This window comes from Schistocerca gregaria, chromosome 1 (genome assembly GCF_023897955.1).
Source record: "Schistocerca gregaria isolate iqSchGreg1 chromosome 1, iqSchGreg1.2, whole genome shotgun sequence".
Classification (NCBI taxonomy): domain Eukaryota; kingdom Metazoa; phylum Arthropoda; class Insecta; order Orthoptera; family Acrididae; genus Schistocerca; species Schistocerca gregaria.
This window is the reverse complement of record NC_064920.1, coordinates 198374118-198396419: the sequence shown is the minus strand read 5'-3', so window position 1 is coordinate 198396419 and position 22302 is coordinate 198374118. Positions and strand designations below refer to the sequence as shown.

The 22302-nt window shown below is 38.7% G+C and overlaps 1 protein-coding gene across 1 annotated transcript in view; it reads right to left on the bottom strand.

Annotated features, from left to right (window-relative positions):
- The window catches only part of LOC126336676 (intersectin-1), a 300485-nt gene that overhangs the window by 220430 nt on the left and 57753 nt on the right, over positions 1 to 22302 (bottom strand). The window contains exons 5-9 of the mRNA XM_050000627.1: positions 11398 to 11982; positions 8648 to 8705; positions 8372 to 8545; positions 6055 to 6281; positions 5514 to 5664 (exon numbers count right to left, since the gene is read on the bottom strand). Of these exons, the coding sequence (XP_049856584.1) occupies positions 5514 to 5664; positions 6055 to 6281; positions 8372 to 8545; positions 8648 to 8705; positions 11398 to 11982 (1195 nt within the window). The remainder of the gene's footprint in view (positions 1 to 5513; positions 5665 to 6054; positions 6282 to 8371; positions 8546 to 8647; positions 8706 to 11397; positions 11983 to 22302) is intronic.

The following is a 22302-nucleotide window of genomic DNA, read 5'->3' as shown; positions in this document are numbered from 1 at the left end:
TGGTTATCTGGCGTATTGTGTTATATCCTATGTCTAGTTGAGTTTGTCTGGTGGAGATCTGTTAAGCCTGTGTAGCATGCATCTTAAACTTGAAAGTTTGTGTGTCTGTGGTCAATTGGAATGGTTATATTTGAAGCTGTAGGTTTCCTGAATATCCTAAAATTGTTGTCGATTCTGTGTATGGCAATGAGTACAAAATTAAGCTTCATGTCTGCTTCCCTCTCCATAGTGAATCTTACATTAGGGTGAACTGTGTCTATGTCAGTGTGTAGTTGTTTTATCCGAGTGTCTGTTACAGCTATCAAACAAATAATGTCATTCACACAATGTTTCCAGCATACAAGCTTGTATTTCTTTTGGAATTGTAACTGAATAGTTTGTTTTCAGTGAAGGTCAGAAATATGTTTGCAAGTAGACCAGTGATAGGTAAGTCCATTGATAGGCGTTCTTCCTGCAGATGGAACGCCTTGTTGAAAGTGAAGTAGTTCTGTTCTGTTACCTTTAGGAAGGACCCAGTTTCATCAATGTGTGTATTTGTTGTGTTCTATTGGTTCTGCAAGCATTTTTTCATTAAAGCTGACTGTTTCTCCTACTGACACTTTTGTGTACATGTATGTAATGTCAAAAGATATTAGGTTTGCTGTTTGTGGTATACTTATGTTTTATCTTTTCTATCAGTCTGTTGGTGTTTTGTAGGTTCCTGTTTGTGATACTGTGCAATTTATGTAGCACTGTGTGTGTGTGTGTGTGTGTGTGTGTGTGTGTGTGTGTGTGTGTGTGTGTGTGTAGTTGTAAGATGGTGCAATTTTTTATGCTAATTACCAGTCTAATCAGACAGAGAGAGAGAGAGAGAGAGAGAGAGAGAGAGAGAGAGCATGCGTGATCGTACAATTGCATACATGCTTTCTACTTCAGAAGCACTTTGTTTGAAAGCTCAGCATTTTAGCAGTTCTTTGGATTGTGGTGGTCTGCAGTTCAGCATCTCATCTATGTGGTGACAAACAATCTATTCTTTCCAGAGTGTTGTTTATTTCTTTTAATGATTTTTTGAAAGTATGTCTGCACTTTTGCTGCTGGGCACCCTTTTAATTCCAACTCCTATGGTACATATATATAACAAATGGCTTGTGTGTGTTTTCCTGATATGAAGGTTGATCCTCTCCTGCATTACTGAATGGATACTGCTGTTTCTTCTAAACAAGTTCATAGTGTTAACAAGTCTTGTCAGTCAAAATGGGAACATTTACCCTTACACTACAGTACAAAGGTGTACCAGGACTTTATGAATTAATAGCACCTAGGGTTTAGATTCCTGGCTTTTTGATTAAAAATAGGCTTTCCATCTCAACTAACATGTCTCAAAATATTGTCCCACATGACATCAGAGAATGGAAGTATGTGAAGTAACAAGTTTTGGCGTATCACTGGTGCCGACTGTGGTCAATATTCTGATCACAAAAGTAGCTACATTTAGTTTCTGCTGGAAATTGTTGTAAGAAACTGGGTGTATTTTATTTCAATCAAGTGGCAGTATGTTGCTTCTCCAAACATGAGGTGCTGACCTGAATCTATGTCTACATTCATAATCCAGAAGCCACCTTAATGTGTGTGCAAATGGTGAATGGGAAGAACAATGGCTCTGAGCACTATGGGACTCAACTGCTGTGGTCATCAGTCCCCTAGAACTTAGAACTACTTAAACCTAACTAACCTAAGGACATCACACACATCCATGCCCGAGGCAGGATTCGAACCTGTGACTGTAGCAGTCGCGCGGTTCCAGACTGAGCGAATAGGAAGAACATCTGTACACTAAAGCAACCTCCTCAATTTTTTTTATTGATGTGGACATGTTGCATAATGGTTGGTTGGAGAAGGGACCTTAGATTAACTAAAACCGATAAAATCCCATATTAGAAGAGGGAACTACAATGTCTATAAAATGACAAACTATTGACAGGGAAGGAAGGAAGGAAAAGGGCTAGAGAAGAGGTGTGGGAAAGAAAGTGACTATGACAGGGACATGAAGGAAGAAGCACAGGAGACAAGAGAGACGCTCAGGACATAACAGACCCCATAAGGAATGGAATGGGAAGGCAGAGGGCCAGGGTGAACCACCAAGCCCAGTTGAAGTCAATCCAGTCAGGGCGAAGTGGGGAGCAAGAGGGCCTGCCATCCCCTCCACTCACCGATAAGGTGGAAGGTTCTTCCCTTAAATACAGCAATAAAAAAAACCATCACGAATAAAACGTAAAACAAGATCCGCCCCAAGGCAGTGTCGGCCAACACCAGGGGTAGCAAGTCTGGAAAGCTTAAAGTCCATCGCAGGATGGCTAAGTTGGGACAGTCCAATAAGATGTGAGCCACAGTCAACATCGATACACAATGACAGAGAGAGAGGGGTCCTCAAGATGGAGGAGATCACCGTGAGTGAGCCAAGTATAGCCTATGCAAAGAAAGTGTGTGCCTATCTGCATCCCAAAAGCTTAAAACCTGAAGACGTAATGCCGAGCAAAGATCTATTTCCAGAATGCCAATAGCAAGAGATGGCCTGGTAGTAGCTAATTTAGCCAGTTGATTGGCAAGTTCATTGCCAGGAATACCAACATGGCCTGGGGTCCAAATGAAAACCACTGAGCAACCACGTTGAGCAAGGAGAGAAAGGGAGTCCTGGATAGTGATGTCCAAGGGGTGGTGAGGGAAGCACTGGCTGATAGCAAGCAAACCACTCAATGAGTCACTACAGATAGTGAAGGATTGTCCTCAGCAGGAGTGGATACGGTCCAGTGCACGCAAGATGGCTACCAATTCTGCAGTAAAAACACTACAGCCATCTGGCAAGAAACGAAGTTCCGTGCATAGCGCTTAGGTGTAAGCAAAACCAGTGCAGCCAGCAACCATGGAACCATCAGTATAGATCACGTCTGAGGCCTGAAATGAACTGAGGAGACAGTAGAACTGGTGGTGAATAGCCAACAGGGGGACAGTATCCTTTGAAGCAATTGAGAGATCAAGACAGAGCTGCGGCCGGGAGACACACCACGAAGAGTACGTGCATGAGCGGAGAAAAGAGGCGGTAAAGGGAATTGCTGGAGCTCAGAAAAGAGCGACAGAATGCAGGCAGCCATGGTAAGCTCACATCGTGGCCGCCACTGCGGTAAGGTGATCTCTGTGTTTGGATAAAGGAGACCATAATTAGGGTGCTTTGGGGCGCAGTGATTGCGGAGCGCATAAGATATCAGCTGTTGTTGGCACAAAACTCACAGTGGTGGAATCCTTGCCTCTGCAAGAAGGCTAAGTACGAGGCTAGTCCGGAAGGCACCAGTCGCACGTTGGATCCCACAATGGTGGATGGGGTCTAGTATCTGCAGCGTCTAAGACGACGCAGAACCACAGACAGGACTTCCATAGTCTAAATGGGCCTGGACCAGCGCTTGATACAATTGCAGGACAACAGAGTGGTTTGCACCCCACGTGGTATTGCACAGACACAACCGATTTATACTTCTATGTCTGCTACAGTTGAAGACAAGTTAGGAATGTTTATAAAGTAATGAAACAATTTACCAGAATTTCATAATACTCTAGCTGATATAGAAATACACACTGTGCTGTACATTATCAGAAGCCTCTGTTAACTTATAAGATTCTATCACACACTGGTCATGGGTCATCAATATGTTCCATAACCTCACACAACAAGGTATTATTACCTGGTACACTGATAAATCGTTCATAAGACCAAACTGTGATTATTTTACAAACCTGTGCAAAACGAAATATTTGAATATTCTGCTGCTGATAGCTTTTGTAAAATTTTTCAAAAACACGCAAAATGATAAAGTCCTGAGCTATAAAAAATGCATTTACACACTGTTGTGTAGAGTACTTACCACTGAATATTCAAGTTTATATGGGAAAATACCTACTTGTGTTAATGTGATACACAGTGGTAATTGTTAGTGCAAAAAATTCACTAACATACTTAATATCTGCTAACAACCACATAATACATTATGCAGAATTACTCAAATGAACATTAAATTTTGGAATGGACATTAATGGATGAGCACAATTACTTACGCAAATTTATTTATGTCTATGTATAATACAGAGTATGCCATTATTGAATGTCACAAGCATTTGTATTTCCTGAATATTATATCCAACAGATGAGCTCGAACTCAGCTATACGAGCCTGATACGAAAATATGCAGGGCTTGACCTAACATTTCAATAGCAATCCCGAAGATTTCCTCTTGTATTCTTCCATTAAGTTCTTCAGTGGTAGCAGGTGGAGTATGGGAAACAGTATTCTTAAGGTGGGGCCCACAAAAACCAATAAATATCACACGCTGTCATGTCAAGCGATCTTGGGGGTCATGCAATGTCACAGTGCCTTGAAACGACACGGTTACCAAACAATCATTGCAGAGCTCCCATCAATATCTGTGCTGTATGTGCCACTTTTCTGTCATGTTGAAACAAAATGTTGGCATGAAAATGGGGTAGTTCATGCACAACAAAACTTTCCATCACGGCACTATATCAAACAGATGATACAGTGGTCATGCAGCCATCATCTTCAAAAAAAGTAGGGGCCTATAACACTGCTCAATGACATGGACACTCGTGTAGCTGAGGTCAATTTTGCTGAGACCAACAGCAAAAATTCTGTCTATAGAAAAAGCCACTGAAGTGGAAGTGAGCTTTACATGCATTCAGCACAATGTTTCCTTCACATTTGCAGATTCTTGGATTGCAGTGTGTACAGATTGAGCTTTAAATTCACTTTCAGTATTCACTGAATACTGTATAGAGGGAGCGTGTGACATCTAAAAGTGCACCGTGGTCTTCTTACGAAAGCAGTTCGCACAGCCTCAATATTGTCTCCCATATGAGCAGTTCGGGGTTTCCCTGAAGACTGCTTCTTCAATGTTGAACGCAGTGCTTCAGAACTGCTGACTCAGATCCTGACTGCATGCACCGAGGGAACACAACCATGCTGCCTGATGTTGAAATGATGCTGAAATTCTTGAGGCGTGGTCCCCACATTTCCATTCTCGTAACAGGCTTTTACTACATAGGCACACTGCACACTGTTCCATGTTTTCTGTTTATTAAATGGCAAGGCACTGCAGGCAGCATTCTACATGTCATTCGATGCCACCTACCTCACAATATGTTTCAAAATTTCCCATTCTTTCAAGTCACCCTGTACGTCAGATACCTCACTGTAGTTTCAGTCTTCTTTCCACTTACCTCCCATGCCCCATCCCAAATTGTTCAATAAAAACAGTGGTCCTTATTTTTCAGTTATCTTCTATTCACCCCTCCAAAGCCTTTAGATAATACTTCAATTCAACCTGTATCTCTATAAATATTCCAACACCACGCAATATGAGCACATCACTTCTGTTTCGGATATCAAGCAAATATAATTATAATCTGCATTATTCCAAAATATACCTTAATTATCTAATGTAATTATACCAACAACAAAAATTGCAAACCTTATTTTCTCCCTTTTTTCCTGTTCTTCTTTTTCTTTCCGCTCACGTTCCTCTTGTTCTTTTCGCTGAATTTCCAACAATGCTTTACGTCTTCGCTCCAATTCTGCTTGGCCTTTTTCAAAGTTTTCTTTCCGTTTATCTTCAAATGTAACTGCAAAAACATTTTGACAATTTGGCATAAGTGTAGATTGTTGTTCAAGCCTTTTTTGTACCCAATATTGTTAAACAGAAACCACCCCCCCCCCCCCCCCCCCCACACACACACACACGCCAAATGACAAAATGAGTAACAGATGCATATTAAAATCAATGCCAAATAGTCATCATCATCATCATCATCATCATCATCATCATCATCATCATCATATACTGTGACAATAAAGCACAGAACTAATTTTTAATGACTAACAAGACAATTCATGAACATCTTTTAGTAAAAGCTGTATATTACAAGAGTACAAAGAAAGAAAACACAATTATAACGCAATATGTAATAACTAAGCATGACTTGTCAATAGTATAAGCAAGAAATGAAACTTACCAGTGGAGATACTTGCAGCAGCATCTTTATTTTCAGAAGCATCTATAGAACCCGTAATGCTTCCAGTAAGGCTTCCCTGTCGCTGCCTCCGGAACGTTGGTGGTACAAGCTCTGGAGGAAGCACAGCAGGTAGCTTCTCCCCTGCTTTTGCCATGTCACACAAGTGAAGAGCAAGAACAAACTCTTCACAAGAAAGTCTTCCGTCTGTATCCATATCTGCTAGTGCCCTGAACAAAAACATAAATGTAACAACCACGATTGAATGTCCTAATAATAGTGAAATAGATAAGCAATGAATGACAAGTTCATAGTTTGTAATGAAATGCTTTTGCACTGACTGTAATATTTTTAGTAACTGCCTTGGTTGGCAATCAGCCTATAAATATATTTCGGCAACAAGATAGCAGAAGCTAAAAACTTACTACTACTAACATAAACAACAATCTGTCTATAGCCAGTTACAGACCAGAAATAGCCAACTAGAAGCTAAAAAAGACAACTCTTGATACTGCCACTTTAGTAGAGGAAAGACAAAACTAAATTTGCCTGAATACAGCTATTTTGTATGCTCTCTGAAATGAGTCTCTCGTGTTCCAGTATTACAAATATGAGATACAGTACTGTTGCAAGATTACTCTTTCTCCTTGCCATTACAAACACAACTTCTTGCATCAGCATTCTTCCAAAATCTATAACCAAATTTCCATATGGGAGACAATTTTCATCACAAGAATTTGTCAAGAAGGGAACAAGATCTCAGTGTTCTTACATTTTACTTTAATTACTGAGCTTAAAGTTATCGTGGATTCACAGACACTATTACCTATTATGAAACCTACTTAGTCATCACCCAACACATTCATTAGGGCAAAGAACGATGGACTGTAGGTGAGACGCTGACTATTTACCCACTTTACTAACTTAACAGTTATCAAAATTAAAGAAGATTACTAACTTAACAGTTATCAAAATTAAAGAAGATATTTTTAACACTGCTTCTGGTATCCCAGTCTCGAGACAAAGTGTGCTAGAGAGAGAGAGGAATTGGATTTCTATTGCTGGGTGGAGGTAGTAAAGTCATGAGTGCTAACATCTGTCACATTGCCATGATGCCATATACCATTTCACAGCATAACCAACTTATACACTCCACCATGCAGTGACACAAAACTCTGTTTTATTCACTTCCCTAATGTCTCGTCTTACCACACCATTTGTTCTTGGCCTCTGCCTTTTCTATGGCTCAGGTTATGTCTCTCCAGATTACTCACTGGACTTTGTTTATCTGTAGTGGCATCTCCATCTGATTCTTTCTTTGTTGTCTTTTCTGTTCCCACTCAATGATCTGTTGTTGACGGCACCAGACCAGTTGGTCCAACCTCATTGAGTTTCTCTAGAGTTGCTCCTAATTTTAGGTGAAATCTCTGTAACAATACTTCAACATTAGTATTTTTTATACTTTTTCTTTTCTCTTATTTATTGTGTTGTTCCCAAATAAAGAACCCTCTATTCACAGACCCACGGTTAAAAGTATGTATAAAGTTCCGTGACAGAGAAGTAAGCACTCCCTGTTGTGCATTATTACATTTTAAGCCTGTTTTTAGCTCTCTGACTGATGTCAATTACATCATGCTTATTGCACACTGACTTCAATCCGCATCACAGCAAACTACACAAGTATACATACATTTTAAAAAATAATCAGTACTTGTTCTTGGTTTTGTTTCAACTTACATGAGTAGCTTACACATTGTGCGTGATGTTTTCAATGTATGCCCAAAGAGGGATGGAAGATGTTCAGTTTGTTAAAACTAGATTATATTCACTTAAATGGGCATAGTCTCATAGGATCAACAACCAATATCTGGATATCTAGCTACATGTGAGAATCTTCCATGTAACAACTTACAGAATGCATATAGAAACATATAAGGCAAACTACAACAATCATTAACATACCACCACCACCACCACCACCCCCCGTCATATCAAAGGACATTCATCGGCTCATGTGAAATACGCAGTCTTTCATACAAAATCTTCACATCCCCTTCAAATAGTAATTATATGGCATCCAGTCTTGGAAATTAACTACACAAGAAACACAGATGTTGTCTGGGATCTCTCATGCAGTAGAGTCAGTCGCCAACAGAAATGGTGTTCTACTTCCATGCACATTGGCACCTTTCCATTAGAATATGTTAGAATTGAGTAATATGTATATCTGTAGACTATAGTAGAGTGTAATGGATGCGTGTACCGTGTAAATTTAAAGTGTAACCAAATTATTTTTACATTTGAGTAAAAAAACTCTTACCAGATCTGGGCCAAAACAGGCTGTGGTAACTGTGTCTGCACCATGATATTTCGCGCTTGTGGCCCCGATAAATAGCCTGACCGTGCTCTGTCAGTCGTGTTGAACAACTGTGTATACTTCAGTTTGGACTGATGAGGTACAGCCCATTCTTGCAAGGGTGAGCCTGCTGACAAACTGGAGGAAACTTAAATTTATTAAATTTGCATATAATGACTCACAACTCTATGGCAACAACTAAGTCAAGTTATCTTAACAAATGTTTTGCAAGTAACTCACGGTGAATCCATAGAAGCCACTTTTTCCAGAGGAGCTGCTGGCGGCACTGAGGTTCCAACTGAAAAAGTTAAAAAAAGATAGATTTAAGCAAATTACTGATGCCAGAAAAGTTCTTTTTAAATTTCAACTGTCACTGTGAAAATGATCAGTGGTGGAGTTTAGAAGTACAAAAGCAGTATTGCTGCAATGTTCCTACTGCTTTCATAACATGCAGACGGTTGCAATAAATTCAGATTAAAATGACAACACTTATGGTATATTTCAGTGACACAAAAAATATGGTGAACAAACAGAAATAATTTCCTTATTCAACCAACGACTTCCACTATTGATGACCAGACCATTCTGTGTTTTTACAATTATTTTCATGGGATTTTGTTTGCTCAGAATGCATATTCTTTTGAAGAGAAACTGAAAATGTGAGATAAAATTTCAGTAATGTACATAATACAAGGTTCTTGCACATGTGTGTACACATACACAGCTACACAATGATCATAGTGTTCTGAACAGTCAACTATCTGTAGGCGCTTCTCACAGTATTTAACAACCATTGTCCTCAAGTTTTTAAAACTCTTACAAAACACTTTCCATTGAATGGGCAATACATAACGGATCTAGTGTATTCTGCAGTTCTTTACACAACTGTGTCCAGATTGTGATTATTACATCACAAAATTACTCTTGCTATATTTAAACTGATTTACATATTTTTGCAACCCCAAAAACATTTGAATGGCAGTAACAACTACTCATAGCTTGCCACATTGGATGCGAGGGAGAAATTATGGTCAGAACATATTCTGTATGTTAGTGGTAAAACAGCCAACATACTGCTGTCACATTTCTTCTGCACACAAAGTTCTAACAAGCCTAGGTACAAGTGATTCTGATTGATTATCATGGCAAAAGAGAGACAAAAAAATTTCTAGAAGAAAGAAAGAAAAAAAAAGTTTTTGGTTTTTTCAAGTTTGTACTCACTGATGACAAATGTCCTTGGAGCTCTATTGGGGTTTACACATAATATTGTTTCATCATTCATAATAATTCATACTACCAAACATTCATACTAATCATAAATACGCATACAATTTTCACTAAATGCCTGTCTTTATAAAAGATAGTTTGGCTGTAGCTTGCGCACCATTTCAGTTTGTGAGGAAGCTATTACAGTCACTCGCACAGAACATTTCACATACGTAGTAACAACCGTTTTCGTCTGGCTCTCCACTTTATTTCTATGATCTCTGTAAGAATATTGAAAACATTTTGGTAACTGTTTAGTCACATTATCATTATTAACATTTTGCCTGGAGATATGTTCTTCATCCTTGATTATGGATACATACTACATCAAAAAGATATTCCTATCATTAATGAACTGATTTCACATGAAGCATGTGATATCCCCACAGCTGTCTAAATACCCATCAAATCATAACTACACTGTTTCAATAGACAAATTCAATCACACAAGGAAGTTACGTCTGGTCAGTAATTCTGCTACGTTCAACAGCAACAACAAAACGAGTTTCCTGCTCAATGGTACGTAAAATCAAATTCTGGCACTGAAGGCTTCAAATTTCAATGTTTTATATTTTGGTATGATCCCATATATATGTTCAGTTTTGGAGAAACATCCATGATTTTTTGAATGCTTCCAAAATCATACTGTATATTTCAAGAAACTAAGAAAAAATGGGGAGAAAGACTTCAAAGATTAACACGTAAAACATAGCAAAAGAAACCACTTACCTACAGAGGATTGGTGCATGGTGCACAGAAAAACATAACAGAAAGCAGTAATATTAGCTTTCAAGTTCTTACTAGAAAATTACCAACAGATCGAAAGCTAATGTTAAACACTTTCTATTAAGTGTTTGTGTGTGCTGTGCACAATTCCTTTACAGGTAAATAGTTGCCTTCTCCTTATTTTACGTATTTCTGTCATCCAGGAATTTCCACGTTTGTTATTCAAAGGTAAACAACTAGGCAAAATGGAATAGGGTGTAGAAATAAAGAGTGAGAAACATAGGAGATGGCAAAAAAATCCATCTATTTTACAACACACTCTGCTCATTTTCCTCTACACAATTTTTGTTCTGCCATAAGTTGTGTGCTCTGAGTAACTAGTTTCATATCTTTACCATTTTTTTAAACAATGTCGAGGAAGAGATTCTTATTGTGAAAACAGCACTGAATCTTTTAGTATATATAAAGTCTAACTGCAAAATGTTAAATATAAGTTCATATTATAGCCCTATGTAAAAGACAACAAACTCACTTTCTACACTAAATTCAAGAAAAGGGCCTTTAGTCCTTTGTATCTACAGCCAATGCAAAATTATTGACAGCAGCCATTGTCCTGTGTTACCATTTTTATTTTTGAAAACACTATTTCATCCTTTTGTACTATTCGATAATTGTGTCCCTTTGAGTATTTTTAAGCTACCTTTGTCACAATTCCTATTACCACTACATTGATATTTTACCTTTATTAGGGATATCATTAGATCGAGCTGCCTTCACACGGATGTGTTGAAGATAAGATATGTGACTAGAGATTCTCACTGTGAAAGAGAGATACTGAAAAATGCTCAGGGGGCAAAATTAGCTAATAGCCCAAAAGTATGACAAAGTGTTAACTTCAAGAATAAAAACAGCCTGTGGAGGACAATGACTTCCCTTAACAAAAAAACACTTATCACAGTAACAAAACAGGTTCATGGTATAAATTACTTTTCCATTACCTGGTGGAGGCCTTGATGGCAATGGTCCTTGGCCAGTTAATATGGACCCATTAGTGAGAGGCTGCGTAAGAGGTACACCCATCGGAACAGAAGTCTGGACAGTTGCTGGCATCACCAGTGAAGGTGTACTGCTGATACTTGTCAAACCTGATGCAAGCGGAACATTCGTGCTAGATGCAATGGGCAGATTGGTGCCTGGTGCGAGGGGTAAGCCAGTCCCTGGTGCGAGTGGTAAGCTGGTGCCTGGTGCGAGTGGTAAGCCAGTGCCTGATGCAAGTGGTAAGCTGGTACCCGGTGCGAGCGGTAAACTGCTGCCTGCTGCTAGGGGTAGGCTGGCAGTTTGTACGAGAGGAACAGGTGCTCCAGGTGCCAGAGGTGCTCTCATTGGTGGTACCATGCTGGGGATGCTGCTTGGAGGCATTACAGATGTATGTAGTGGGGCTTGTGCAGTAGCCATGATGGGAGGAGACATTCCGACAGTGGAAAGCCCTGCGGCATGAGCACTGCCCAGTCCCACAAGGGGCGGCTGAGCTGCTGGACGAATGGTTGGAGCACTCTGCAGAAGGGAACTGCTCGCCAAGGCCGCTGTAACACAAAACTTTCCATGTACACAACAGTCATTCCATTCACATAAGAGTTACGTTGGAAAAATAGGTAGCCTCTTCCCTATTCTTTTTTCGATCAAACAAAACTGTAAAATAATTAAAATTATCTGAACTCTCATACACAAAAAGCAAATGAGTATATTTCCAGTTGCACATATACCTCACTGCTTTTGAATACCTTTCTGCTGTTCGATGGATTGAAATGTCTTTTTTTAATGGATAGTATATTCTTATTAATACTGAGTGGTATGCTACATCACTGCTGTCTGAGATGAACTTGGTGTCTTGCATTTAATTGTTAAGTCTAACATGTCCCCTACTTTCTACCATTGTTTGATTTGATGAATGCTTTGACTAACTGAAGTATGTTCTTTCAATGGGCCATCAAATATCTTGTCCATAACTGGCTGCTTGTTAGGGGCTGTGACTGATTAGATAATACATGAAAATTAGTGGTACACTGCTTCAGTCAGCTGTTTTTATTTTTAATGCCATTACACATTTCGATAGTTGTGCCGTCAGCTTCAGGTGTATGTGAAAGTAACTTAAACTACCTGAAGATGATGATGTGAGCAACACACTTAGTGATGTTAAAAATAAAAATTACTAAAGCAGTGTATCAATGGGCTCTACTACATAATCATCAGAAAATTCCTTCACTCTGCCAAGACTGCACAGTTACAAAAGCAAAATAAATGGATATTTCAATACATCTTATGTACTAAATGTCAGCAAGTGTGGCAGAATGTCATCAGTCAGCCAATTTGTGGTAGCTGTGGATCCCATTGTAACTAAAATGTCAGCAGTGCTTCCTGTTCCGTAAATTCACTGTCTGTCTTTCATGCTACGTTAGTTTTAAGCAAAAGCACATGAAAGGCATGTGACTGGTATTTTCAAATTATGCTTTTTCTCATAAATGTGTTTCCTTGTACTAATTTTTCTGTGACTACTGCATTAGTGCACATGCTATTAAGTAAATAAATGTTGAATAAAATATTGGTCCTCACACTAATAAACATCATAATATGTTTTCTATGTGACGTAGCTAGCCGAAGTAACAAAGAGTTTTCTTTGTTACCCCCATTTCTTATTAGGAAAGCAAGGAGCTATTGATGTCTATTGGCACTGCATTGCAAACAATGCTAATTATCTAGAATTTACCCTGGTTTTCGTGTATCATGATGCTGTCTTAAGTAATAGCATAACCACACTGTAAGGGTGAAATATTAAGAGGAGCATTGGATAACTCCTCGTTGTTTGTGTGAAGACAACATACAAACATATCCCAACATACAAAAAGTTTTTATGTAAAAATTATTGAGCACCTGAGAAGTTGAGAACACATGATGCACATTGGAGGTAGGGAGGGGGATCAGTTAATGTACTAAATTCCATGCCACGCAAAAACGTATACTTAGATGACTAAAAAATGTGGTGCACCAACAGCCCTGCACACTGGAATAAATGAAATTAAATGGAGCTGATTTTGTCATCAGTATCAAACACACACACACACATTGTGGATAAAATTAGCAACACCTTATTTTTTATACAAATATTTCTTTAGAACTACTAATACTACTGCGAGCTGTGCTGCACACTATGTGATTTAGCAATTAATGTCACTGGTTTGCTGGCATCACACCCAACCACCAGTAATTACTTACAATGTAGGAAAAGTTAGATTGCTACTTACCATAAAGGCGACACGTTACATTGCACACAGGCACAATTTAAAGACACTTACATACAAGCTTTTGGATACAGCCTTCATCAGAAAGAGAAAGAAAAACACATACCACTCATTCACACAAGTAAGCACACCTCACACACATGACACTTAATTCCAGCAGCTCAGACCACAATTCTGGTCTGTGCATTATGTATGCTTGCTTGTCTGAATGAATGGTGTGTGTTTCTCTTTCTTTTTCTGATGAATGCTTATGTGTAAGTGTCTTACTTGTGCCTGTCTCCTACTTAATGAGCCATCTTTAAGATAAGTAGCAATCTACCTTTTATTAGCAATCTATCTTTTCTACACTGTTGATAGTCCAACCTGCAGTTTCCATTGTTTGACTTCACCAGTAATTATTTGTTATTTATGATTTAGCTGCTCTGAAAGGTTCTCAAAAATTCTGATGTTTGTAGTCTCCATATATAGCAGGCAATGTTCTAACTGAAAATGTCACTATTAAGGCAATTTTGAAGCTAAACCTACAAAACCTACGAAAATTGCTATTTGGTTTCAATCAGAAATAAAGAAATGTGTTTCAGCATTTTTAGAAATTTAACCTTATAGGGGTAAAATAGTGGGTTACAGGTTTTTCTTGAAAATATATCATTATTAAAGAACTACTAACATATTTTTAAAGCTACATCTATGAACACTGGTATTTGAGTTCTCAGTTTCAGTATTTTTGGAAATTGAACCCCTAAGGGGTGAAAGAGGGGACAAGATTTTTTATGAAGTTATTTTATTATGAAAGCATTTTTACAGCTAAAACTAAGAAAATTTAAAATAGACTTCTCAGCTATAAATAAAAAAATACATGTTTCACTCTTTTTGGAAATTCAACTTCTCAAGTGGTGGAAGTTTTACAAAAACATTTCATTGCCAAAGTATTTTTAATGCTAAATCTTTGAAAATTGTTATTTGGCCTCTCAGAGATGAAAAAATGTTTGTTTTACGGTTCTTGGAAATTTAACAGGTGGAACTGGGTCAGACTGATTCACTGACTCATCATCGCCCAGTCCAAACCGCTAAGTTTGGAGATGCCGTGGATTTTATATTTAGGCATCGTTTAAGAAGGGATTGTGAAATTTAAAATTTTCCAGGTGAATCAAATGTTTGAAGTGATTTCAGGATTGCAGCCAATTGTTGTAAACTTGACTCCATGATATTTTGGATGGACCACCTGCCAATCATCTTCACGTGAGTCATCACTGATGAGTATGTTCCCTGCTTCATGCTCTACAGCACGCTGAGAGTATTGCCATGTTTGCATCAGAGTAAAGGTGGCAGATGGATCGCACCATCCGGCGGCAAAGCATTTGCTAGTGGAACTGTAAAGATCACTGTGTCAGCTTTGCCACTTGCCGCGATCATCGCAGTATCCTGGTGTCTTAGACTGCAGCAATTCTCGGAAATGACAGGATTCCACACGTTATCCAGCTGGTAGCCACTGTCCAGCTCGTTAGATTTTCCGTGATGGGTATTTCAATGGATTCTTTTATAATGGAGTCCCAAAAAGATGATGTTGCCAAAATTAAAGTTTTGTCATACTCCACTGACTGTCCATTGGAGATACAATGTTCCGCAATTGAAGACTTGTGGATTGTGAAAGGGGAGTACAACATTATGTTCTGTACAGCACTCTCTACTGTGCGTGTTGTTTTTTTTCTATCTAGGCCATACCACACTGGCAGGGTATTATGTAAATTCCCAGCTTTTGCAATAACAAATTATCCTTTATCGATCCCAACAAATCTATAATCATAGATGGTGGCGCAAAATCACTTTCACCTCAATATCGATTCTTGCTATTTTGAAAGGAGTATTCACAATGAAGGGAAGAAAAGCTAGGGACTTTGACGGCACATTCTCCTCTTTCTCCACTTCCCGGGTCTTGGTTTTAGCTGAGAATGCCCTGTTTATTTGCGGGATAGGGTATCCATTGTCCCTGAACATTGTTTTTAAATGTACAAGCTCTTTAGGCAAACGATCTGCATCCAAAACTGTATGGGCTCTGTGTACACTGCTTTTAATCACTCTCATGGTCTGGGATTGTTGACTGCAATTTGAATAATCAGTACAAATCAGTGTGAGTGGGCTTCAGATAAACAGAATGTCCCAGAGAGCCGTCACCCTTCTGCGTAACCAAAACATCTAGATCCAGGAATGGGAGACAGCCACCTTTCTCTGTTCCACAGTAAATCAAATGATGATATTGATGGAGTTAAGATGATGTAAAAAACTCCATTAACTTATCTTCTCCATGGGGCCATACTATGTAAGTATCCTTTATGTACCTCCAAGAAACAGTTGGTTTAAGAACAACTGATTCAAATGCTCATTCCTCACAATCCTTCATTAAAAAAAAGTTAGCCATCATTGGAGATAAGGAGCTGCCCATGGCAACGCCATCAGTCTGTTCATAATATTCTTGGTTGAACATAAAATAGATTGAGGAAAGAGCGTACCAAAACAAAGCAGTGATACCTGAAAGAAACTGTACCAATTTGCATCAAGAAATCCTTTGTAAAAAGAGATACTACACCAAGACTCACTAAAAAATCCAAACTAGTTAAGTGGAGAGCCCCCAGTCTGTTGATAGAATTGGTCGAGTTCCGTATACGATGTGACATTTACCAAACAATGGTCTCGGCATGAAAGCAAGATGTCTGGCTAAATCATATGTAGGGGCATCAATACCGTCTTGGTGGTACGCTGCCCTGTGGGCTTAACTGCTCAATTGTCTTTGGAGATAATGAGGAGGAATTAAGGAGTGTACATGTCTTCCATTGCACATGTGCTGTAGGGTTGTGATCAATCTTCCTGTACAATGATTGATCCAGTACAAGTCTGATTATGATCCTGCAGTACAAGTGCAATGGAAGACATGTGCACTACTGAATCCTTCCTTGTTACCTCCAGAGACCTTTAAGTCGTCGTGACCACGTATCAAGCATACCCCCAAGAGCTTATGGTCTTCCTAAGATTCACAAAGATGGTCTTCCCTTACAGACTAAAGTGAGTAATATTGACACTCACCACATATGTTCTATCCAAACAGTTTGCTTTCTTGCTAAGACCATTGATTGGCAAATGTCCACATCATGTACACAACTCAGCAAATTTTACCGACAGACTCGATGCTCTTCACCTAAATAGTGAGTTTTGATGTAGTATCTCTTTTTACAAAGGTACCTGTTGCTGATTCCTCGGCACAAAGTGGTACAATTTCATTCAAGCATTACTGCTTTGTTTTGGCATGATCTTTCCTCAACCTATTTTATGTTTAACTTAGAATATTTTGAACATACTGACAGCATTGCCATTGAAACCCTTTCGTCTCCAATGATGGCTAACTTTTTTATGGAGGATTTTGAGGGATGACACTTGAATCAGTGGTTCTTAAACCAACTGTTTCTTGGTGGTATGCGGATGATACTTTCATAGTGTGGCTGGCCCCCTAGAGAAGATAAGTTAATGGAGTTTTTCCATCATCTTAATTCCATTAATGACAACATTCGATCTAATATGGAACTAAAAAAAGATGTCTGTCTACCATTCCTGTATCTGGATGTTTTGGTTACATGGAAGAGTGACGGCTCTCTGGGGCCTTCTGATTATCTTAAGCCCACTCACACTAATTTGTACTTAAACTCTTCGAGTTGCAATCACCAATTCCAAATCATGGGAGCAGTTAAAACTCCTGTACACAGAGCCCATAAATATTCAGATGCATATCATGTGCCTAAAGAGTGTGCACATTTAAAGCCAATGTTCAGATACAATGGACACTCTACCTGGCATTATCAGCTAAAACCAAGAAACAGGAACTGGATAAAGAGGACACACTAGCAAAGTCCCTAGCTTTTCTTCCCTTTGTTGAAAATATTTCCTTCAAAATAGCAAGAATAAGGTGAAAGTGATTTTCTGCTAGCATCTAAGATTTTTTACCTCCTGGGATCAGTGAAGAATAATTTGTTATTGGAGAAGGTGGGAATTTACAAATATTGTACCAGTGTGGTATGGCCTATACAGGACAAACAACAAAGGAATACTGCACAGAACATAAATGTTGCACTCGCCTTTTTCAACCCAATGGAGTATGACAAAACTTTAATTTTGGCCACAGTAACATCTTTTTGGGACTACATTATAAAAGAAGCCATTGGAATACACAACATGGACAATCTAATGAACCATGACATTGGCTACCACAGCTGGTAATCCTGTCATCTCAGATTTGCTACAGACAAAGGCACCAGAATGCTCCGATGGCTGCAGCGAGTGACAACACTGAAACAGCTGAACTTCACAGTTCCACTAGTGATGTCACCATGCCTCTGACGCAAGTGCAGCAATACTCTCAGCACACTAAGTAGGGTGGATAGGAGAACATCCTTGCTGGTCTTTGGAGGTTCACCTGAAGATGAATGGCAGGGGTACAGCCAAATACTGTGGAGTGTAGTTTACGAGAACCGGCTGCAATCCTAAATAAGATTACCCAAAATTCCACTCCTAAGTGAGTGAAATAGGGGATGAACGGCATTTTGAAAGTATGCCACCATTAAGGGAATTTTGAAGCTAGAACTATGAAAACTTGGTTTCTCAGTCAGAAAATAAAAAATGTGTGCTTCAGCATTTTTGGAAATTCAACCACTATGGAGGTAAAATAGTGGGTGATATTTTTGAAAGTAAAGAAATACTAAAGGATTTTTAAGGCTACGTCTATGACAACTGGTATTTGACTTCTTGTTTGTATTATTATTTTTTTTAATGTTAAAGTATTTCTGAAAAGTCAACCAGTATGGGAGAGCAATAGACGATGAAATTTTTTTAGAGAATATTTCATTCCATTAAAAAAAATTAAAGCTAAATTTATGAAAACTTATTTTGCATCTCTGTTAAATATACAGAAATATTTGTTAGGGGATGGAAGTTGCTAATGAAATGTCTCCAGGAGAATGAATACTTTGGACTCCAGCTACTAGAATTGCTTTTTGGTCAGAAGCACATTTTGAGAAGACCATGATTACAAGGCCTTAATTAGTGTGAAAGGCTTACAAGGTGTTTCAATTTAAGAACATAAAAATTCGATTAAATAAAAACAAAAACAAAGGTTTCTGCAGGCCATACAGTTTACACGAGTGAAGCAGCAGGCACTGGGAGGGGGGAGGAATTGGTGACAACCAACAGAAACCATACTAACGGGAAGAACTATTGAAGAATAGAGTCTAATGTCATGGGGAAAACACAGTCTTACATACAGAACTTTTTTTTTTTTTTTTTACGAATCTGAATATGAGAGAAGCCGAAAGAATCTCATCCTTAATGAAAATGGCTTCAGAAGACATGTACCAAGCTGTTCTTGTAAAATATGTTATAACAATAAAATAATTCATGAAGTGACTAAAAATAATAATAATAATTCAAATTCCAAAGAAAGCAGATACTGTGAGACATCAATATTACGGAACCATACTAACTCGAATTCTTTACAGAAGAATGGAAAAACTGGAAGAAGCAGACATCAGGGCAGATCGTTTTGGGTTCTGGTGAAATGCTAGGACCAAGCGAGGCAATACTGACCCTACGACTTCTCATAGAAGATGAAAAGCCTTGCACAGGATAGAGCAGCATGGAGAGCTGCTCCAAACCAGTTTCTGGACTGAAGACGACGACGACGACCACCACCACCACCACCAACAACAACAACTGACTTGCACGCACAATGATTTTTCAGAACCAATACCAGAAAATAAGTTCATTTAAATTCAAAAAGCTTGTTCTATCTTCAGCCAACTTTAATGCAAACCATGTGAACTTTAACATTCCTATGAAATCAAAGCACTAAATTGATGCAGAATTAAAGAAGATATTTTTATGGGATCTTCCCTTGAGGTGATTTCTCTATTAGTCTTCAGTAAGTCAGGAGCATTTTGAATTTCTTTCATGAAAATTATAACCTGCCTGTATAAATAAACATTACAGGGTTGGCAAAGTTGAGTACATTGGGCTGGGATAATTTTTATTGTGTGGCTGCATGCCTGTCTTTCACCTACAAAGATGTGACTGTAAAGTATCTTGTCTGTCTGCCCTCTCCATGAATCAAGGACGTAAAGAATATTTTGTTCTGTGTACAGAAGAATGACAGATTTTCAAAAACTCTTCCTGCAGCAGTTTTGTGAACTTCCCTGATTTTGTGCAAGTCACAATTACATTTTTTTTAAATTTATGAGTCATCAACTCTTTTTTGAACAATCCAATCAAATTTCCTGGATGGTTCTTGTACACATAAGAAAACATAAGAGAATATTTTTCTTTACACAGCTATAGTATAGTGTACTGTGAAGAAATCGCTAATCTTTTTCAAATTGTTTTTTGTACCTTGTTCTGCAGGGGATCTAGAATACGATGATTGGTACTGGCAGAGGGTTTGATTGCTATTAATTATACAACTGAGGTCAAAATTAGAGATAAATACCTTCATCTGTATCTGAAATCCTTCAGCAGATGCTAATATTTCCATCTATAATTCAGATCTCTTTGGAGCTGTTCAAATATTTGAAATTTTAACTACGAACCACAAACAGAATACACAACTAGAGGTAGTATGCTGTAAAGTGTGATCTATTAATGAAATTACTACAGTGAAAATGACTATTTTTGCATAATCTGCTTGACATATATTATTTAATGATGTTTCATATGAAAAAAAGAAAAACGGTACACATACGGGATACAAGGGTTTGAAAAAGTACTGACAGATTGGTTGCCATGAACAAACCTCATGTGTGTCTTCAGTTTTTTAAAGCAAAAAGCACACCCTCCACCTATATATGCGCGCGCCCCTGGACTGTTGCAGGGCCTCATACAGAGAACATGGATGATGTCTCTCTCTGTTTGTCTTCTTGAGGAAGAGTCATAATCCTCAACTTTGCATGTGATGTTTAGAAAGCGAGTAACGATGTCATATGTTAAAAAGTAGCACTTTAGTTACTTCTCTGAGAGTCTGCACAGATGTAAAAATCCATACCAAGAGTGTATTTCACTGACTGGTGCTTGGTGTTCCAACACTCTCAATCCTTCTCCTCAGTGTCCATAGTATGTAAGAGTACCAGCTGTCTTGCTTCTTTCGTCCTGTTGATGAAGTGTTTAACACAATCATCCTAAGCATTGTCTGGATGAAATAGGGAAAGTACGAGTATATCAACTGCTGGTTCTGCCTCGTGATGGTGGAGCAGAAAATGTAGTATGAAGATTACAGTGTCTCTTGACTGTTATATGAAAATGTCCACATGGACAATATTTTATGTGAATCTCTCTGTTTAACATCAAATAAAATGAGAGCATATCTTCCAATGTTTTAATAAATCATTCTGTAAGGCCACTTGTTTATGAGTGGTAGGCAGTTGTCATCCTGTGGCTGAAGCTGCAATATGAAATTACCTCTGATACTGGTCTAGACTGGTAAACTTTTCCACAGTCAGAGATCATCACACAGGGTGCTGCATGCTCCCAAATGATGTCTTCTACAAGAACCTCTAGCAGTTGGCACAGCTCTGGTGACAGCAGAGTGGGTGAGATAGTCAGTGCAGACTATTATCAACAGATTCCTATTTGCCAACTTTGGGAACTTCCCCAAGAGGTCAATTGCAATTCCACTGCTGCAGGTGGAATTTGTGTTACATGTACCAGAGGTAGACGGGGCAGGTGTTTCAGTTGCTGGCATTTCTTATGGTGGATCACATAGTGTAACAGATCGGCAGTGATATACCTGCATCTAATTCTTCTTCACAAATTCCAGGGAGCAGATGTTGGAACATCGTAGAAATATGTAAGATAGCTGGGAAATTTTCCTTTGGTCATTTTCTCCTCCTTCATGGGGCTCTATGTTTTCTGTAATGCTGCAGCTACTGTCTGTTCAATAGCAATGTCATTTAATGCAGCAATCACAGATTTCATCCTACTACTGGTTTCTGCCAAAGGATTCCTTGAAAGACAGGCAGCATCCTTTGGTTTGCATCCACTTTTGTGTACCACTGTGACATCCTACTCCTGAAGCCTCAATGACCATCTCACCAGTTGACATTACAGTTTCTTCATGCTAATCCACTATCATTGAGATTGGTGGTCCATCACAACTGTGTTTTGCATAATAAGTAGGGCCACAAGTTGTTGATGGCCCAACCAACAGCAAGACACTTTTTCAGTTGTAGAGCAGTTCATCATAGGTTTGCAGAATACTTTAGAAGTATAAGTTATCATCTTTCCAGCACCTTTCTCAATTTGTGCAAGAGCTGCACCTATCCCATGCCCTATCAGCTGTGCGTGTGTGTCCTGGAAGGACAAGAAAGATCTTTCTTGTACCTCACATCAGGAAAATTTGTCTTTCCCTGTAGTAGTTCTTCCAAGGGACATGCCCTGACCTGTCTTCTTGGTACAGCAGTCCTTTATTAATCTCTGGTAGTACAAGACCAAGTTTTATGCAGGCAGTCTCTTCCTCAATCTGCCAGTAGTCCGTATGTATGACTATATTGAGAATATTTTCCCCCATCCAAACAGTCAATG